General features: G+C 45.9%; 1 protein-coding gene across 1 annotated transcript in view; it reads right to left on the reverse strand.

Moving 5' to 3' along the window:
• Nucleotides 1-9080, reverse strand: part of PCSK1 (proprotein convertase subtilisin/kexin type 1) — a 28870-nt gene extending 19790 nt beyond the window's left edge. The window contains exons 1-4 of the mRNA XM_075725950.1: nucleotides 8901-9080; nucleotides 6402-6506; nucleotides 2831-2941; nucleotides 458-604 (exon numbers count right to left, since the gene is read on the reverse strand). Of these exons, the coding sequence (XP_075582065.1) occupies nucleotides 458-604; nucleotides 2831-2941; nucleotides 6402-6506; nucleotides 8901-9080 (543 nt within the window). The remainder of the gene's footprint in view (nucleotides 1-457; nucleotides 605-2830; nucleotides 2942-6401; nucleotides 6507-8900) is intronic.
• Between the last annotated feature and the right edge of the window lie 12506 nt (nucleotides 9081-21586).

The raw sequence follows: 21586 nt of genomic DNA on the forward strand, positions 1-21586 counted from the left end.
TACATTTAAAAAAAAAATAAAACAGGATTACTTTGGACAATTAGAAAATGCACTTTAAAATGTGTAACAAAATGCATTCTAGAGTCTGTACTTTTTTATTTGGTGTGGTTCACGTTGACAGCAATCAAGTTGGTAGAATTTGATGGGCATTAACAATTCCATAAATTTTTCACAGAGCTTTAATAATTCAGCATTAAACCACTGTGTACAAACATGCCTGGGAACTAAATACACTGAGGGGGAAAAAAACAACCAAAAAAACCCCACTATCATTGCTAAGTAACATTGAGCTTTCTGTGACACAGACCAGGTTCCAAATTATGTTGAAGGCAAATATTTCAGCCTCTGTACTGTAGGAGCTGACTTACAGAACACAGAGCAAGCTGAAGAAGAGTGTCTGTATATCAAATTTATAACTGATTAATTCATTCCATAGCATTCTAATGCCAAAACTTACATAGTTAGCATAGATGTCAGTGTGATTCCACTCCAAGCCATCGTCCAGTACTGTGATGACAACACCCTTGCCTGTAATCCCTTTTTGCCATACAGGAATAACATGGAGATCCAGCTTGGGCAGGGATGGAGTTATTCTTGTATCTTGCTGGGGGACACAAAGGATTAAAATATGTCAACATTTTTATCCATTTATACTACGCAGGTCCAGTCGTATTTTAAAGGTGCTCTAAACCATCCCAGCCTGAACTTGTGTGTTTTGCAAAGATAAAACAAAAATCATTTTCTTCAAATACTTGTAGCACTGAAGGATTTACCCCATTACTTGAAGATCCCTGAAGACCACCTCTGAACAAAGAGCATCTTGTATTTGCTGGAGGTAGGACATGGGAACGGTAGGGGTGTACCGATGAACCTTGGAATGTTGAGTTAATAATCAGACCTGCTAATGTTTGTTCTTCTCACTTGATGAGAAGCGAAGACAGTAACCCCACAGTACAGTGAGCTGCATTTTCTCCAAATGTGTTTTCTCCTTTGACGTTCAGGTTAGCCAGAGCAAAATAATTAATGGATAAAACAATTAAGGTAGTCGTTCAGTTAGGAACAACTGTGCTGAATCACAACTTTCTGTTTACTACCCTCATTACTGTTCCTGCGGTAAATCAACTGGAAGCATGAATCATCTATAGCTTTCCCTTCCACAGCAAGTTATTTGAAGAGTAGCTCCTAAACAGGTCATTTTTCCTCTCTAATATTAAATGTGCAGCACATACATCTAATTTAGAAAACTTGCTTACAACCCCCATAAAAACACAGATGTAAAAAAAGCATTTTCTTCCTGTTTCTCTGTGCATAATTACATTAGTTGATCGGAGGTTTTTCATTTCTTCGTTTCCAAAGGAATGTTGCATACCATATGAGGCTTAGAAAAATAAATTTGTTATGGGAATGACCTTTATTTCATTTTATGCTTTTTTTTCTGACTGCTGCTGTTCAGGGAATTATTTGAGGTTTCAAGTTTTGTTCTCTAGAATCCATCAAATAATCATTTTCTCTGGTGATGTGTGAAGGTACACTGAATAGAGCTAAAAACTGTTGCCATCAAATCAGAATAATAAGGTAATAGTAAGTTATTTACTTCAAGGCAAGGAATATATTTTGGAAGAAAATATTGAACACATTTATGCAGTTAATCAGAAAAAATTAAATGTGCGCTGCAACAAGGGTAAGCATCATGTTTCTGTTCCTCATGTAGGAAAAAGAAGTGAAAATGACAGAAAGGTGGAAAAAGGAACTATGTCTTCTGGAGAGCAAGACATGGCTTTTTTCACAAAACTGCTTTTCTGAACTGTGTGTGTGTTTGTGTATTTGTCCAATACAGACATCTCGGAAATTTCCTGCTTCCTATTGGAAACAGGCAAAGAACCAAACAGATACTCAGATTCAAAGAAAAGTTAAATTCTTAAAGACAACCATTTTATATGTTGAAAAGAAGTCTGCAGGAACCTTCATGGAAATATTTTATGCTATTAGTTTTATAACTTATTTTTACTAGCTCAAACAAAGGAAAGAGAGGACAAAGCATTATACAAACAGCCTAGAGTTTGGTCTGTTTTCTCTAAACTGAACTGAGGAAGAGAAAGGTGCTTCCAGCCACTTGGGCCACATTTGTGCTTGACCTTTCTTCTGGATTTGTTATACCCACCTTTAATCCCATCCCTATTCTGAGTGAAAGCAATGAAGCCTAGACTGAGGATACAGCTAAATGCATAGTGGAAATACAGACTCTCGAAAGAAACCATATAAAACATAAACAATAACCATATTTCTGAGTTGTCACATGCAGACAGAAACTACAGAGGTCAGGAAATTTCTTTTCCTTGAGGTTTTGAACATGTGAACTGCGGAGACCCTTTTCTATTTAAATCCTAGTCCAAAAGACTGATGTTTGTCACATGCATGCATATGTGTTTCTTTTCATCTGGAGTATGGACTCTGCACTACCAATTTTAACGAAGAAATACATAGCCAGCTTCAGACTTGATAAGGGACTTCTTATATGCCAACAGCAAATATTTTAAAATTATCATAAAAGTAGCTTTTAACTGTTACACTCATTTCTTATATCAATCCGCATCCTAAGCAGCAGCCTCAATTGGCTTTTAGAATCTTTGCACAAATGACACTGCAAAGAAAATAGAAGGTTGCCTGGAAATATTATCACAGAGATCTCTCATTTTTACAGCATATGCTAATGAGAGGGACTCTTCATTTACTCCCTTCAGTGCAATCACTCTGATATGAGTGAAATAACACAGCTGATAGCACAACTGAAATTCACCATCCACAGTTCCACAATGAAACAAATTCTTACCAGATACCACTGCTGATTCCACATAGGATCATTGAAAAGATTTTCTGCTGAGTCTCTCACGGTTGCACGCTTAGTTCGCTTTTTTTCATATTGCTGCTCTGCCCATGACACCTACAATTATTCGTATAAATATGACAAGTGAGCCTCTATAGGTTAGGACTTCTTAGCCTAGAGGGTAAGGAGTTTCCTCACACAGCAAAATTTTGATGCCTAAAGCAAAATGAGCTATGTTTGATGCAGAGAGGAGGATTATTTATACTGTAGTGCAGCATATTTTGGGGAAAAGGAGTTGGTGAAATCATCATACTATACAATCAATTCATAGAAAATCATGAAGTACAAGTAGAACTCTTGTGAGTGCCACACGACGCAAGCTTTTATATCAAATGTGTAGTGTGGTTAGAAGGTTATCTAAGCAGTGGTGGTTACCGAAACAAGAAAAAACACAGCCTGCTGCTTTCTCCTACCTAGATTTTAATGCCTATCTATCTCTGTTGGGAGTTAAAGAAAAGGAGAAAGATTCTCTCTGGCTTTAGTCTAGCAATCATAGTGATGCTGTTACTCATAGCCCTGCTGGACCTTCAAGCCTCCTTCCCAGTGGTATTTTGAAGTGTGATCAATTAGTAAGCTATGAATATTGGACTAAGTTCATCACTGGCATAATTCCACCCTTTGGCAATTGAAAGCCAGAATGCTTCAGCATGTTTGCTAAAGCATTGATACAATGAGTAGCACAGCATTTGTGCACGGACACAGCAATCTCTAAGTCACTGGGCTGCATTTTAAAAGTCTATCCTACCTTGTCTCCTTGAGTGCATTACTAAACCCAGTTCAAATCAAATCCTGATTCTGATACCTCTCTGTGTGATGTGTGCTCCTTTTGGAAATGGGAATAAAATGTTACTCATTGCTAGTACCTTGACGATTACTCTGACACAGGTCAAGTTGGTGCTTTTCATCCCAATTTCCAGATGAGCAAAGCAAACTCAGGTTCAGTAGATTGCCAGGATCCTGCCAGAAGCCTCAGGTGAAGGATGCCTTGGATCTAACCTTTTGCTTTAAATGTCTGAATAGATTTCATTATTTTTCTCTACTGTGATCCAGTGGCTTTACAGTCCTTACATCTATCACCATATACAAAACAACACTAAGAGTGACTCAGAAATTACAATGATAAAAAAGTAGTGATTTGATTAAAATACGATTTTCTAGTGAGAGCCTAACAAAAGTTCACTACAAGAAGATAAACCCTTAAAAATGGTAGCTACACCAGGCGTGTTTACTGAAAGCTCTCTAATACTATCCCCTTTGCTGTATATTTAATGCTAAACCCCCTACAAACTGTAGTGAATCACAGAAGATGAATATACCCATGCAAGTGTAAGTATTTTAAACTGCCCTATTGATACCCAGGGCCATACATACTTGTGCACAGGTTAGAGCAATTACCTTTATCTCTCTTCCCTGCCCACAGCAACGCTTGGCCTCTTCATCACCCAACAGTAATTAACAATTGACAGCTTCCATGCTTGTTATTTTTTTTGACGTGGACAACTGCACTGAGGGAAATGAGCTGAAACTACCAAGCACATATGTCAGACAAACAAGCCAAATGTTTGTCACTCAGCAGCTGGGTGAGGTTCCAACCATCCATCTACGGCAAAAGCTGAAGGCCCTGTGCCAAATCTCCAGTGGCTGATACATAAAGCAGTGGAAATAATCTTGATTCAGGTCTCTTGGAAGAAAGTAGATTTGGGAACTAGTGCAAATACTGGAAGAAGTTAGGGAACCAGATAATTATGTCCTTTCAATATACTCACAGCCTTTATCTGTTTTACAACAAACACTGGGACATCTATAGCAAGCAGATAAATACTCAGATTAGAGCCAAGTTTTATCCCAGCTTTCACACTTAACATACCGTAAAATTCATGAAGGCGTTACACAAACAAAAGCAGGATTCCCTTCTCTCTCCCCCTTTTTAAAGACTGAATTAAATCTTTTTAAATAGGCTGTTGCTGAACAAGAGTAGCTCTTTGGAGCAAAGGTCCATGTATAACTACACAGCATTACATGATTGCTTTGTGTTTATATATTTACATAATGACATAATTACATCTCATTCATTCACATAGTTAATTTGCATACTAGATGGTAAATAAAAGGGAAATTGGAGTAAATTTAGCAAATCACCTGCAGCACTTTGAAGCTCTGGTTTTGGATCTAAGTATGTAAGTCTGCAATAATGTTTGGCAGTAATGTGTGTAACACAATCACTTCCATTCTGCTTGCAATATTAGAACTTGGTACATTAAACACGGTCATGCTTCCCTGTATAAGAGATCCAGTTGATGTAGTAAGTCCAAAAAAGGGAGGAACTGCAACCAAAACTCTGTTCCTGAACATTGTAGTATGATGGCATTGACCATTTGATCATTGGTATGGGTATAAATTAGAACACTAATTTACACTAAAGCTGTGGTTTTGAACACCCCCAGTTTAGAATTATTTCACCTAGAGGACTTCAACTGTTAAATCAATGTTTGCAAGGAGGTAGATGGGAGTGTACAGTTTTGAAACAGAACAGGCAAAACACATACCCTGTCTCACCCCCTCCTTTAAATTCTTCTAGCTACTCATAGAATATTTACTCCTAGATGACATTCGCATCTAAAACCTCCAGATAACCAACTACTTGTTCTCAAATGATTTGTCCTTATACGATAAATTGCTGGCTTTCACAACCAGGTTAATTCATGTTTTGGACTGCTTATGTTTTTACAATGATTGCTGCAACAATGCTGATTCAAAACTCAAATTTCATTGTTCTGAAATTCACCAGAAATTGTTTTTAAGAGGGGCAAACAGCATTCTGGTCTGTTCCTTGTATTTGCCATTCACCCATATTTTCTCAGTATGTTTACAAATAGGCATGCTTCTTTCTTAAATAAAGTCAAATAAATGGAAAGTCTGCGTCACCAGTGGATCATACCTTAGAGCCCTGGCTCTCCAGTGTGCCTGTTCTCTGATTGCAGTGGGACCCCAGTGTACCAGAAGACTGCAAATTTAGAACGTGTCATCAATGGATCGTTTGAGAAGGGGTTTTAGCTTGTCATAGATAAAGCGAATCCAGCAGAACCTCAGCCCTTTTCCCCTACTTCTTTTTTTTTTTTAAATATTCAGTCACTTTAAATCAAACCTAATTCCCACAGTAATTGCACAGACATGGCCTGATTAAACTTACTGCATCTATGGATTTTTACTTTGAATTGAGCCCTGTGGCTCCTCATCCATATTTTCATCAGTGACACATCATCTGAAATTCCAAGCCTCTGCAACGCTGCATATCTTAAATCTTAATTTGGAAAGCTCTTGCAAAAAATATGGTAAGAGAGGGCCAGATTCTGCCTGTTAATGACAGAATAATAAGGAATTATTCAGCACAAGTATGGATGACTGAATATATTAGACTTGCAAAATGAGGAAAACCTGCCTGTGACCTCATTACAAAGCTAGCAATAAGGAGATGGAATAAACAGAGGGCATGAAAAGGAATAAATGTAACACTCACCCGCTCATCATCAGAAAGTCTTTTAGTAATATGAATGGCACTTCTTCGGGACCGTCTTGGATGGCTTTTGCGTCTGAATAGGTAGTGATTTTTGAGTGATCCAATCTATAAGACAGAGGCGTACTTTAACTATCGAGAGATATTTCCCTACTGCAAACAAATATCAACAGTGACAACCTGACCGAATTCATTCTGCTTAAAAGAGAAAAGAAGAGAGCAAGAAACTAGCCTTTAGATATTCTAATGTAAACTAAAAAAACACTCTTCAAGTAAGGTGTGCTTATTATCACAGCCTGCATGCTGCTAGAAGAAATTGGGGGAATAATTTTGTTTAAGCTAGTGAAGTAGCAGTCATTACTACTACAGTACTCAGTAACGTAGTACCTGTAGTAGTGACCAGCATACTCACAGACATACCTTGACACGGTCACATTTCGAAGGACAGGTTTTATGTACACATGCCAGTTTTATCTGCTCTTCCTGGGGCTCAGCTGAAGAGATGTAAAAGCTTTGTGTGGCTTCACAAACCTCATTGCGGGATTTGTTTGTACAGGTGCCTATGGAATTGGCATTTTTGCTTGCACAAGTAGCTGGTCACCCAGAGAGCTGGGTGCACCCCGCTGGCTTTCAGTATCCCTCTTCCCTACGGAGGGGCTGTTTGAAATCGGTGGGGGCGAATCCACTGGCTCCAAAGGCAGAAAGAATGAACCCACAGGTGGGATCACACCTAGGTGTGAGAACCCGAAGAACACAACCCTGCCCAGAGCGTGGGGCCGCATGCCACCCTGGGGCAGGAGGCCGGCGAGGGGCTGCCCCGCAGCACTGTGCCCACCCGAGGAGAGCTGACCAGCACCCCGCTGCCAGCCGGCTCTCGCCTGGGCTGCGGGCCACGGCGCGGGTGGGAAGAGATGCTGGGGCGGAGGAGCGGGGTCCCCAGTGCTGCCAAGGGCACTGCCTGGCACAGGACCCTCGTCTGGAGGTGGGATGAGGCTCTCGCCCAGTTACTCATCCCTGACAACGCTGACGTCACGGCATCCCAAAAAAGCGCCAGGAGAGGAGCGATGGCGATGGAGCCTCCGTGGGGGGAGCGGGATGGCGGCGGGACAGCTCGGGGGCGGCGCGGCGCCGGGGCCAGGGCCAGGGCCGGCTGCTCCCGCCCGGAGCCCTCGGGGGGAGCCGGGCCGCCCTGCACCGAGCCTGCCCGCTCTGCCCGGGAATACGTGGGTGCCTGTCCGGCGCTGCCCGGTCCCCTCAGGGACAGCGGGGTGCCTGCCCGGAACCCGTGGGGAGAGCGGGGTGCCCTGCCTGGTCCCTGCCCGTCCCCTCAGGGACAGCGGGGTGCCCTGCCCGACCCTGCCCGGTCCCCTCAGGGACAGCGGGGGTCCCTGCCCGGTCCCCTCAGGGAGAGCGGGGTGCCTGCCCGGAACCCTCAGGGAGAGCGGGGGTGCCCTGCCTGGTCCCTGCCCGGTCCCCTCAGGGAGAGCGGGGGTCCCTGCCCGGTCCCCTCAGGGAGAGCGGGGGTGCCCTGCCCGGTCCCTGCCCGTTCCTCTGAGGGAGAGCAGGGGTGCCCTGCCTGGTCCCTGCCCGGTCCCCTCAGGGACAGCGGGGGTGCCCTGCCCGGTCCCTGCCCGTTCCTCTGAGGGAAAGCGGGGGTGCCCTGCCCGGTCCCTGCCCGGTCCCCTCAGGGACAGCGGGGGTCCCTGCCCGGTCCCCTCAGGGACAGCGGGGTGCCCTGCCCGGTCCCTGCCCGGTCCCCTCAGGGAGAGCGGGGGTGCCCTGCCCGGTCCCTGCCCGTTCCTCTGAGGGAGAGCAGGGGTGCCCTGCCTGGTCCCTGCCCGGTCCCCTCAGGGACAGCGGGGGTGCCCTGCCCGGTCCCTGCCCGTTCCTCTGAGGGAAAGCGGGGGTGCCCTGCCCGGTCCCTGCCCGGTCCCCTCAGGGACAGCGGGGGTCCCTGCCCGGTCCCCTCAGGGACAGCGGGGTGCCCTGCCCGGTCCCTGCCCGGTCCCCTCAGGGAGAGCGGGGGTGCCCTGCCCGGTCCCTGCCCGGTCCTCTCAGGGAGAGCGGGGGTCCCTGCCCGGTCCCTGCCCGTTCCTCTGAGGGAGAGCGGGGGTGCCCTGCCTGGTCCCTGCCCGGTCCCCTCAGGGACAGCGGGGTGCCCTGCCCGGTCCCTGCCCGGTCCCCTCAGGGAGAGCGGGGGTCCCTGCCCGGTCCCCTCAGGGACAGCGGGGGTGCCCTGCCCGACCCCGCCCGGTCCCCTCAGGGAAGATCCGTCCCCGGGCGGGCGCCGCTGTCGCGGGACTCCCTGCCAGTGCGGAGCCGGGGCCGGGGGACGGCGTGAGGGGGGAGAAGGCGCTTCAAACTCCCCGGAGCCCGGCGAGCGACTGCCGGGCACAAGTTTCGGGACAGCCCTGCGGAGGGAGGGAGGGGAGGAAGGGAATCCCAGCGGGGCAGCTCCCCGGCTCTGCGCGGCGCGGCGGCCCGCCCCCCGTCCGGCCGTACCTGCCCCACGAGGTCGTAGTCCAGCTCCTCCGCGATGGCTCTGGCGGCGTCGGGGCCCGCCGGGACCTCGGCCGCCCACTCGTTGAGGAACTGCCGCTCGGCGCTGCCGCCGCTGGCCAGGCAGCAGGCGGCCAGCAGCGCCAGGGCCGCGCACCGGCCGGCCCAGCGGCGCCCGTCCATGGCCGCGGGGAGCGGCGGCGAGGCGGGCGGGCGGCGGGCTGCGGCGGGGCGCCGCGTTGCTAGGCGAGCGGCGGAGCGGGCGGCGGCGGCCCCGGCGGCGGCGGCTCCCTGCCTTCCCGGTGCGGCGCGGCGCGGCTGCCCGGAGCTGCGCGGCGCCCAGACCCTCCGGAGCCGGAATGGAAATGAGTGTTTACACGTCAAAACGACGACAGCCATCCTGACGTCAAGTGTACCTGGCCCCCGAGCCGGGGGCGGGGGGGGGGGGGGGGGTAATTCCCGGGGCGGGCGGCGTGCGTGGAAGCGAGCGGGGGGGAGGCGGGGGCGAAGCCCGCCGAGCCCCGGGAGGGTCCCGGGGGATGCGGGCAGGCCGGCGGGCTCCCCGGCACCCCGGGAGCGGGGGCCGGGGTCCCGGTGCCACGATACCGGTTACTGCCGCGGTTGGGAAGGTCGCTGCTAAGGCTCCCCTCCCGAGATCTCCTCCCTCCGGCCGCTCCGCGGGTGGGTTTCTGCCCCCGGCCCCGCCATGTCCTCGGGAGGAGCAGCGTTCGCCTCCCGGACTGGCTGCAAAATTGAAAAGAACCCATTTTTTTTTTCGCTTCCCGGCCTGGCTGCAAGGGACGAATACAACATTTTTTTCTGTCAACTGTTTTTTGTCAATTAGGCTAATAACCCGGGACCGACCGCGCTTGATTAATGCGCATCATCCCGCCGCCCCCCCCCATACTTCTGACACACCGTGGGTATGCGGCATCAATTGGCACAGCTACCCCGCCTGATTGTATAACAAGTGTCTTCATCCTGAAGTACAATTACTCATTTCAAAATAATTTTAAATTATCTTTTTTTTTTTTTTGTAACTTCATCCATTGGTCCGCACACTGCAGTTTCTCAACAAACACTGCAATTTGCTAAGTACTCACTTATTTCCCTATTTTCATTTCTCCTCTGCATTTCCCCAGCTTCTTCTGCTTTATTTAGCTTTCCTGCTACCATTTCATTGTCTTTCCTCACATGTCAGAAAACACCTCTAAAAATTTCCTGATGTGCCCTAAATGCTCTTGCTTCTGCCTCTGAAACAGAACTTTTTAGCAGCTTCAGTTTTTAGTTAACTATATTTCACTGCTTGATTCTTCCAACTTTTAAACTGGGAATTTTAACAAGTTGCTTTTAGGTATCAGAGCTGTGATTTAACACTGCTTTGCTCCTTCTGTTTGTTAGAGTGACAGATATGCCTGCCCTACTCTTTGTCAGCTTCTAAAATAGGATGATAATGGAAATCATAAATACAAAACAACGAGGAGTGGAAAATATTGTAAAAGGCCAGCGTTTTACTGTCTGAAATCTCAGCCTCGGACACCATTGTGCCAGGATGGCTATGGTTTCCGAGAGCCTCCTGAGGACCCATGTGTTCCCGTCGGGATTGGGGGATTGTAACAACGGCAGCTGAAGTGCTGGCCATGACCTGTGCAGGAGCTCAAAGTAACAGGAATCTGAATGGATCAAGGGAGAGGAAAAAGGATGAGTGTGTAACAAGTATACCGGAAATGCCAACAGAACGTCAATAAATATCGATAGAGAATAGAATACCAATAAAACAACACTACAGCACTGTCCCTGTATTCACCCATACTCACTTTCTGCAACATGGTAAAACGGACAGGACAGGGTTTGACAATGTCAAGCTAGCGACCAGGACGTGTTTTCTGCTCATTTTAATTTATTGCATTCACAGCATGGTTTTCTCAGTGTTCACTGCCAAAGATGTATTTTCTTCACTTCCTGGACTGATGCCTTAAAGATCCCTCTGTTCCAATTTTAGCAATGTTTCTGAGGCTTTCTTTAAATGTGGTTGTCTCGCCAAGCAATTGCTGGGTCCACATGGATTTTTCCTGTGTCAGTTTTACTGCTACTGCTCTACTCAAAACGCAAAGGGCTTTTTATCTCTCATTTCTCATCACTGAGACTGCAACTTGGCTTGAATTTTACATTTTGTGTTAAGCAACTGTGCAGAAACATTATCTGCATACAGAAATGAAATGAGAGCCATACGTAGGTGTAATGACAATTTATATTCCCAAGTCTTAAGTAGTGGTTAGAACATCTACACCCCTAAGACTGTTTTGAAAATCTCAGTACTCTTTTCTAAATGATTAATTCATTCACATGTGTTTATTTATTGGGATATCCTTCTGTGCAGGACTTTAGTTAGATGGGCTGTGTACAGAGCCCTGGGCTGTGCTAGAGAATGAGCTATGTGCTACACAAACTTGGTTATCCCATCCATTAATGAAGGATGCCGTCCAACCCACCACATTCCCATCTGATAATAGCACAATAAAAAGGAACAGCTTGCTCAGCAGCATCAGGTGGAGTCAAAGATAATTGTTTCATGCTCCATAAACAATTTAGGTTTGTTGTTTATCAGCAAAAGATTTATTTAGCCCCTAGTGTGCCCAGTGGTATTCTGCCCGAGTTTAAAATCAGAAACAAACACAAGACCAATTATAAAAATATTATTTCCAGCGCATAACTTCAGTTTAACATGATATTCAAGACAGATGTGCTTCTAGGGGATCTACATTCTGATAAGGACCTGGGTTGGGCTCGATGATCTCTCAAGGTCCCTTCCAACCCAAAAAGCATTCTATGATTCTATGTTTCTATGATTTGCATCTGGTGGAGAATTGTTAGTAAAGCAGCTCTCGGAAATTTTTTTTTTCAGTGTGTGGTAGCTAGGTGGGAATTTCCAAAGCTGAAGTGTCTCCTTGAAGACCAAGTGCAAAATGTTTCCTTGCACATGGGTAGGATGTCCATCGATACAGTCTGTAATACTGCGTATGAAATCCTAACCCTCAAAGGACTGTAGCCACTGGTTGCAGGAGAGCTGCAAATGATACCCCTCAGCCCTGATTTTGACCTAACAAGGGTGTAAATCAGCAGTAATTACTAAAATCTTTTTTATTAAGAAAAGTACATTACAGTGGTGTAAATGAACTCAAAATCAGAACCCACGGGGCAGGAGTCTTTTCTCAAATCTTGTATTGCTTCAGCAAGTATAAATACATATCTTCGCCTGTTTATGTTTTGGATGCCTCCCCTGTAGCACACTCAGCTCACAGGCGTATATTGAAGAACTTTCGTGTTAATGTTTGGTAACTCACTCCAGGGCATCTGCATGAAAATTATATTGGAAATGTCCTTACACACCCCACGTGAAAACTTACCCCCATTATCGCCAAAGGCAATGTTCCTGCTCTCTCATGCCTAGGAGTTTAACTGATTGGCTTTTTCTTCCTGATTGTCAAAAGGCCTCTAAAGGTTTTGGGCCATAGCTGTGGTTTTGTACCTGCATTTCTGATCCTTCAAAAAGATGTCCATGAAAAAGGGAGACAGACTGCTTTTGAAAAGCCAAGCACTTACACGCAACACCCTATTTCCTTGCTCATTAATAAGGCTAACGCATTTAAACCTAGCAATTCTTATTCAAGGCTCAAGTCCCTATTTTTGAGCCCATCTCTCTGCTTAACTGCTGCAGCATAGCTCTGAGAACCCAGTCGGGAGGAGCAGCAGGGGCTGAGGTTGGCATGGGAATTGCTCTCTGCAGCTGGTACCGTGTGGCTTCACCACATCCACGCTGGCCACAAACCCGCCTCGTCAGTCAGAACCACACAGCCAGGCAAAATCTGCTGTGCAGGGCAAGGCTGGGGAGTTCAAAAGCTTCATCGCCTCTGAACGGCAGCCAGTATCCTGAGAAATATATTGATTGCAAGGTGGGAAGCACAGGAATAAAACCCTGCAACTTGTGAAGTGAGAAAACTGTCACTGAAATGAAAGCACCCCAGGAAGCTATGAAGAGATAAAGTCACATGCCTTCATCTTTGTGAACCTTGTAGAAGAGGAGCGATTGTCTTTCTTCCGGAGGCAAATAATGAAAGAGCGCAGATAAACAGGAACAGGGCATAAGGAAAACCAAAGGTGGGTAAAAGAATTAAGTTTTTCTGCAGAAAAAAATCAAAAAGTTTCAGGGGGAATGTCATACTTTGTTCATATTATTATTTTGAAAGAATATTCCCAATGAAGAAGGGTATTATGTAATGGCATGTAATTTTGAATCAGTTGCAAGGTAAGAGCCAGAGCAAACTCATCTCTGATGTCACTTCATGAAGTCGACCCATTTGATTTTGCAAAATGAAACTAAGCATTTTTTGTCTATCCACAGAGCTCTCTTTCAACACATAAACTTAATTAGGTTAAAATATTGGTCGTCCTTCATGGGTAAACAATAAGCCATCGCTGCGGGAAGCCAGAAGAGGCATGCTCATGAAGCAGGAGGAACACGTCCTGAACATGTTACTGCATCCCTGCACCCTGCCGCTGAATTGACAGAGAAAGATGAGACCAGGTCTCGGTGCTGGGGATCCTCCATCGCTGCAGATGGCCAAAGCAGAGACCCATCACTGCAAGCCTTGCTCTGAAAGAAATAGTCATGCAGAGACAGAGACATTTGTTTGGGGGAAGAGATCGATGCATGGGGATCAGAGATCAACCCAGTCCTAGTCTAAGCGTTTTGGCTACTGCCTGTCACCAACGTTCACAATTTGAGGGTGGCTCTCAGGCTGTTCTGCCGGCTGAGCGTGCATGGAGCGGCTCCCGGGCCAGGCTGGCTGCCGGTTTTGCAGAATACCTCCAACTTTCACCCGACCGCTCAGGAACTGCTCTGTGCTATCGTCCGTGAGGAGCAACGCCTTCTTCCTTCTTTTATTTCTCCTTCAAGTGCTTTCACCTAGAAGAACAATGCAATGCAGAAAAGCTGTTATAAAAAGTGACAGCTGATATTTCTGCCTGCATCTCATTATAAAATCTGCCCGCTATTAACACTGCAAGATCAGTAGATCTTACACAGCTGTTGGGAGCTAAATGCTTTTGCAAGATAAAACTTCAGGCTGTAAAGTGTAAAACCAACCGGTTACGCAGGTGTTGATAGTATTTTACTGATTCTATCTGAAAGGTGCAATTTGAGAATGTTAACACCATTCAAATGGGAATTTGTGTTGTATGTAGCTTTAATTTTCTAAGTCAGAGCACCATATTTTAAAATGAGAGTAGCTGGAAACGCAGTTTGATGGCTAAAGTGGATGTGGTAGCTGCTATAGTTTAATTATTTAAATACTAAAAAGGGCTGTGCTGCTTATATTTAATTTGGCTGTGGACCAAAGAACGCTCTTGAAACCTGCTCTTTTTCGGTAACACCATTTCTTTTTCTGCAGGAGCCAACACTACGCAGTCATTGAAGTATAGTATAAAAGAAGCCGTATGTGTAGGCAATCACACAGAATATGGGAAACACCTGTTTTTCCATCAATTACTGCCTGCAAACTAGAGGGGCATGTTTATTTTGGGGGCATTACATTTGCTTGGGTAATAGCGCATGACACATTTTCAGTTTTACAGCAGATGAGCACTGAGAACAGCTAATCATATCTGTATAAATGAAACACAAACATGCCCTCCCAGCCATACGTGCAGCTAAGTAGGGGCCTAATGACACCCCACATTACCCGCTGTACGCTCTCAGGCAAGCAGGAAGCAGTTGGTGAGCAACCGTCCATTTGTAGAAACCTGGCTAATTCTGTTTGCTCTACAGCTCAAACTAATTCAAGCAAAAAGCCTGGAAAATGCATAGGCAGGACTGTAGGACAGGTGGAAAACCCCAGAAAAACAGCAATAATGTCATAATTTGGAAGAGACAAAGTGCTCCCAAAGTATTTTACTGCTGGCAATAGAAAGAGGCAAAGCTGCAAGTTCATATCCAGATAACAGAGGTGATCAAAGAACAGAAATATTTAGGGGACCCTCAGCTACATAGATATAAACCCTAACATTTTTAAATTCTACATCTTTGGGTTATACTTTTAATAATATTTTACTCACAGTAAAGGACTTTATTGTCCTCACTTGCAAGCTCTTCAATAAATCCCAAAACAAGGACCAATACATTCATAAATTGTTGACCTTTTTTAATAACAGCATAAATAATATTTAGCGTTGATGAAAACACTGCTGAGAATTCAGAATTACTATTTTCTTTACACATTTAATTTAAAGGGGGTGGTTTTGTCAAAGTCTTTTTAGAAGACTAGGTACATTGATTAATTATTTGTAAATGGCTCTGATACAGTGTTCTTCCTCTTCATGTTCATTTTCAAGTGTGGTGAAAAAGAGAAACGACCAGAAAGAATAGGGAGCATAAATACATGAGAGGAGAGTAAAAATACATGGGTAAACAGATTAAACCCCACTCAGAGCTGTATAAAAAAGCTATATATAAAAAACTGTCTATTCCTTCTCTCTTTCTTATTTTTTTGAACTTACCAGTAAGTAACAAAAAGTGACAATAAGTTATGATTTTAGGTTAAAATTTCAGGAAAGTTTTCTTGTGTGAGGAAAGGATAGTCTTACTGAAGAAAACTGTGAGAAACTAAATTACAAGTGCTTCCTACCAAAGTCAGTGCTGGGCCCATAAAGTACACATGTAAGGGTAAAGAATCATAGAACAGAAGAGAATCACAGGATCGTTTAGGTTGGAAAAGACCCTTAAGATCATCAAGTCCAACCATTAACCCAACACTTCCAAGTCCACCACTAAACTGTGTCCCTAAACACCACATCTACATATCTTTTAAATACTTCCAGGGATGGGGACTCAACCACTTCCCTGGGCAACCTGTTCCAGTGCTTGACAACCCTTTCTATGGCAGGTTATGGCTGATGCTAAATGGTCAGCCTGTTGCAGAGAGGAGACCAGTGCCTGTCACTTACCAAGTTCCTTTTGGTGGTTACCCCAAGCGCAGGTGAACACAGGGTGAGTGGAAGTGTGTAGCTTACACCTCCCTCTTCCCAGGGCATTTCTTTGCATTCCACTTTACCAGGTGGGATGGTGCCCAACTGCCCTTCTGAGACCACATCGTTGTCCGAGGTCACCTCACCAGGAGATGCACCCACCCCCTGTAAAAGTTGCCTGAAATCAGGCTGATGTTTTCAAACAGGGACAAATTCCTCTCATCCTTGTTTCAGCTTAAAACACTTAACTTCAGCTTGCATTAGGTCAATGAATAAATTTAAGTCTAACCATTCTTAAAGTGAAATTAAAATGTCCCTGTATTGGTTTGGCCAATACAGCCAAAGCAGCGATCAGGCTGTGGATAGGCAAGGCTTGTGCCTGTGCTTTGCTCCTCCTCGGGGCAGTATTTCGGGTGTCTGTGCTATACATCCTGCACTGCTGAGTAACTCTCAGCCACACGTCGTGCTTTTGGATGCTTTTGAGGGCTACCTGCGTACTTTCACCTAGCAATTCAAGTGCTGATTTATAGCAAATTATTAAAATCCAGCTGGAAAGGTGCAAGTGTTTGAGCTACTGGAGCACCACTGACAGTTGGAAAAGTTTTTAAATATTCTTTGAGCAGCCATAATAAAGCAATAGCATTTCAGAGGAAATCAGTCACCCCTGGCCAAAGCTGCTGTTTAAGTACAGAGCCAGCCCTTCTGTGCATGTGTCATGCATGCTACTGGAAGCATTTTTACCAGTGCTGAGCAGTGTGGTAGCCAAAGCAAACACAATTTTTAGGGATAGGGTATGCATTTTAGAAAATGCTTTAAAGATGCAGTAGTAAAATCAGAGGATTTCCACAGCGGATTCACATAGGCGTACACCCCCTCTGTCTAACACTGTCCAATAACAGGTCCGTCTGCCTACCTCCGTGCTGCTTGGAACTGCACTGTCTGCTCATTAGACACTTTTCCAGATCTCAGAAGGGAATGCCAAGTAGAGGTTTCTCTTATCTCATGTACATACTCGGCCTGCTAAAGATCCCTGTGCTGTACTAGGGTCTGCATCTGTTGTACTGATTAATTCTTTCTCCAGAGGATTTTTTTTAAATAGGGGTTTTCAAAAACCTTCTGCTCTTCAGGAAATATAATTCCAAAATGACAAAACCAAGGTGTCACCCTAAATAAAAAGAGTATTAAGTATTAAGGGTACAAAATTATTGAATATCTTCATACGTGTGGTGGGTCAACATTGGCTGGCTGCCAGGCATCCACCCAGCCACTCTGCAACTCATTCTCCTCAACAGGGTAAGGGGGAGAAATAAGCTGCAATAGCTCGTGGGTCGAGATAAGGACAGGGAGATCACTTGCTAATTACTGTCTTGGGCAAAACAGATATGACTTGGGGAAAATTAATTTAATTAATTCAACTGGAAATAATTTATTGCTGATCGAAGATAGAGTAGGACGGTGAGAAGCAAAGATAAGAAGTAAAACACCTCCTCCCTCCTTGCAATTAACCATCCCACCCCATACCAGCTGAGTTGCCCTGACCCTGCTGACCTCAGGGAGACCTAGACCTCTTACGGCTCTGCTGGGGCTTGGCCTGTGCCTATTGTGCCTCCATTCATAGAATCACAGAATCATAGAATCATTTAGGTTGGAAAAGACCTTTAAGATCATCCAGTCCAACCATTAACCTAACACTACCAAGTCCACCACTCAACCAATTAAGGGGAGAGTAATAATTTCATGTTTCCTGGCTTGGTGGTGGGATTATTTTTTAATGAAAGTAAAAACTAGGAATCATTAAGATTGCAAAGGACCTCTAAGATCATCAGCCCAACCATCAACCCAACACCACCATGCCCACTAAACCATGTCCCAAAGTGCCACATCTACAATTTTTTGAACACCTCCAGGGATGGTGACTCCACCACCTCTCTGGGCAGCCTGGTCCAATGCTTTACTACCCTTTCTGTGAAGAAATTTCTCCTAATTTCCAGCCTAAGCCTCCCCTGATGCAGCTTGAGCCCATATCCTCTCATCCTATTGTTAACTACTTGGGAGAAGAGCCCAACACCCACCTCACTACAACCTCCTTTCAGGTAGTTGTAGAGAGCAATAAGGTCTCCCCTCAGCCTCCTCTTCTCCAGGCTAAACAACCCCAGTTCCCTCAGCTGCTCCTCATAAGACCTGTGCTCTAGATGCTTCACTGCCCTTCTCTGAACATGCTCCAGCACCTCAATGTCTTTCTTGTATTAAGGGGCCCAAAACTGGACACAGTATTCCAGGTGCGGCCTCACCAGCACCAAGTACAGGGGGTCGATCACTTCCCTGCTCCTGCTGGCCACACTATTCCTGATACAAGCCAGGATGCTGTTGGCCTTCTTGGCCACCTGGGCACACTGCTGGCTCATGTTCAGCCAGCTGTCAACCAACAACCCAGGTCCTTTTTGTCCAGGCAGCTTCCCAGCTACTCTTCCCCAAGCCTGCAGCATTGCATGGGGTTTTTATTACCCAAGTGCAGGACCTGGCACTTGGCCTTGTTGAACCTCATACAGCTGGCCTTGGCCCATCGATCCAGCCTGTCCAGGTCCCTCTGCAGGGCCATCCTACCCTCCAGCAGATCGACACTCCCACCCAATTCGGTGTCATCTGCAAACTTACTGAGGGTGCACTCAATCCCCTCATCCAGATCATTGATAAAGGTTTTAAACAAGACTGGCCCCAATACTGAGCCCTGGGAAACACTGCTTGTGACCGGCCACCAACTGGATTTAACTCCATTCACCTCAATTCAGCACATTCAGCACCATCAGAGGAGCATGGCTGAGACAGGGACCCAGACCACCTCTGAGGATGCCATGGATGAGATAGCAACCCAACCCCCAACTACAGTCATCACTCCAGTAATCACAAAGAAGCACTGGGCATGGAGGTGGCTAGATCCATACCATTGATTAGTAGGGAAGAGGTGACCCCTTCTGAGCAGCTGTCTTCTCCCTCAGTTTGCGTTTGTGGACTTCCAGCTCAGAGGTGGCTTCACCATCTCACTTCCTCATGTCCTCCCCCTGGTCAGCAGGAAGAACCAGAGGGTGGCATCTGGGGACACCTGGGTCTCCCTTTCCCTCTAGTTAGGAGGAGGAAGGGTCTGATCATGAATTTGAGATGACAGCAGCTGGGAGAGGTAGTGGACAAAACTTGGACTGGACATCACCAGAGAGTGGAATAATTGTGGGGAATCTTTTGTTGTTGTAATGTTGTGAGGGCTCAAGTGGTGAAGTTTTATTGTGTGTGCAGATTGTCCACCTTTGGCAGTTTTGTGATGACGTTACTTTGATTTTGATATGGGGAATGTTTGGTGCCCTAAAGCAGGGAGGCTGGGGGTGGGATGGAGGTTGGGAGGGGACATGGAGATATTCCAGCTGACCAAAGGTATATCCCATGGCATATGACATCATGCTCAGCAATAGAATCTCAGTGAAAGGAGGAGGAATGGGGGACCTTAGTGATTATGGCATTTGTCTTCACAAGTAGCCATTAACCTAGCTGAAGCTCTGCTTCCCAGGAAGCAGCTGGACACCTGCCTGCTGATGGGACATAGTGAATTAATTCTTTATGTTGCTTTGCTTATGTGTGCAGCTTTTGCTTTCCTTATTAAACTCCATTACCTCAACCCACAAGTCTTCTCACCTTCCTTGGATTTTTTTTGTCCCCATCCCCCCCCAGTAAAGGGGAGTGGGTGAAAGGCAGGGTGGATGCTTGGCTGCTGGCTGGGGTCAGCCCACTGCAGTATGCCATTAACATATATAAATGACCACAAAGGTGTTGTACATGCTGAGATTTAGGAGTTTTAACATTTGCAGTTAAAGACAGGGGAGCCAAGAAGAGATAGAAGACCCTTTCCCCACCTTCATTGTCTCAGCATTGCATGCTGGCATATGAGAGAGCTGATCCCTGCAAGCAATGCAGAACCAGTAGTCATGCAAGGAGCAATGAGCTGGGCTGGTGGGGCACCAAGGGAGACGCTACATTCTTTAAGCAGGCAGGAAAACCACCCCTAGGCACACGCATTGGGATTACTGAATTGAGCACATAACCTGAGCCCAGCTCTGTGACTTTTTTTAATATTAAATGCCATAAGGTGACTGACAGTTATCTGAAGAACTATTTCCTTTATAATTTATAAAAAGACCAGCTTCAAAAGTCACTGGATGATTTATTCTTATCCTGTATTTGGGGGAAGCCACAAAAGAAGGAGAAGGGTGTGTATCTTAAAAGCAAAATTCCCTAAATCACCTTTCTCATGCCAAACAATCACAGAAATTTCTTGCTCCTGCATACAAAAGGCATGTTGTGATTTCCCTAGCTACCACTGCTGGGTCCAGGGAAGAGGCAATCTTCCAGCCTCTCCTCTAAGAAAAGACAATTTAGGCAGAGCACAGTGCCATGGGATGGGGGAGACAGGAGAGAGGACCATGCAGGACAAATGAGGCTGATCACATAAACAAAGAAAATTCAGCTCCCAACAAGCTAAACTCAATTCCGGTGACAGCTGAAAACATTAAGCATCTTCCAGGATGATTGTGTCTAGCCACAGGCAAACACGTGCTTTCTGGGGAATACACTCAATCGAGTATCTTTAGAAAGGAGACATAAAAGGTCAGTGAAATTAAAGCAAATGCATTTGAAACTTTTTGCCATCTAGAGCAACCTTGACAGGCTTGAGAGGTGGGCCTGTGTGAACCTCATGAAGTTCAACAAGGACAAGTGCAAGGTCCTGCATGTGGGTCGGGGCAATCCCAAGCCCAAATACAGGCTGAGTGGAGAATAGATTGAGAGAAGCTCTGAGGAGAAGGACTTGGGGTCTTGGTTGATGAGAAGCTCCACATGACCCAGCAATGTGTGCTTGCAGCCCAGAAAGCCAACCGTATCGTGAGCTGTAACCAAAGAAGTGTGACCAGCAGGTCGAGGGAGGGGATTCTGCCTCTCTGCTCCACCCTCGTGATACACCAGCTGGAGTACTGAGCCCCGCTCTGGGTCCCCCAACATAAGAAGGATAGGCACCTATTGGATTGAGTCCAGAGGAGGGTCATGAAGATGATCAGAGGGCTGGAGCACCTCTGTTATGAAGACAGGCTGAGAGCTGGTGTTGTTCAACCTGGAGAAGGGAGGGCTCCAGGGAGACCTTACAGCAGCCTTCCAGTAACCCAACGGAAGCCTAAAAGAAAGCTGGAGAGGGACTTTTTACAAGGGCATGTAGTGATAGGACAAGGCTTTAAACTGAAAAAGCATAGTTTTAGATTAGATACAACAAAGAAATTCTTCCCTATGAGGGCGGTGAGGCAGTGGAATAGGTTGCCCAGAGAAGTTGCGGATACCCCTTCCCTGGAAGTGTTCAAGGCTGGACAGAGCTTCGAGCAACCTGGTCTAGTGGAAGGTGTCCCTGCCCATGGCAGAACTAGATGATCGTTAAGGTGTCTTCCAACCCAAACTATTCTGTGATTCTATGATTCACAATGAAACTTCAGGCTAATCATTTCGAATAAATGTTTCAGTAGTCCTGCGCAACTGTCATATTGGGTGTTATTTGTGATCAGAATAACCTAGGCTAAAAGGTATGCTACCATAACATTGCTGGGAAGTTGAATGGAACTACATAAATAGAAATACTTCTT

This window comes from Pelecanus crispus, chromosome Z (genome assembly GCF_030463565.1).
Source record: "Pelecanus crispus isolate bPelCri1 chromosome Z, bPelCri1.pri, whole genome shotgun sequence".
In the NCBI taxonomy this organism is placed as follows: domain Eukaryota; kingdom Metazoa; phylum Chordata; class Aves; order Pelecaniformes; family Pelecanidae; genus Pelecanus; species Pelecanus crispus.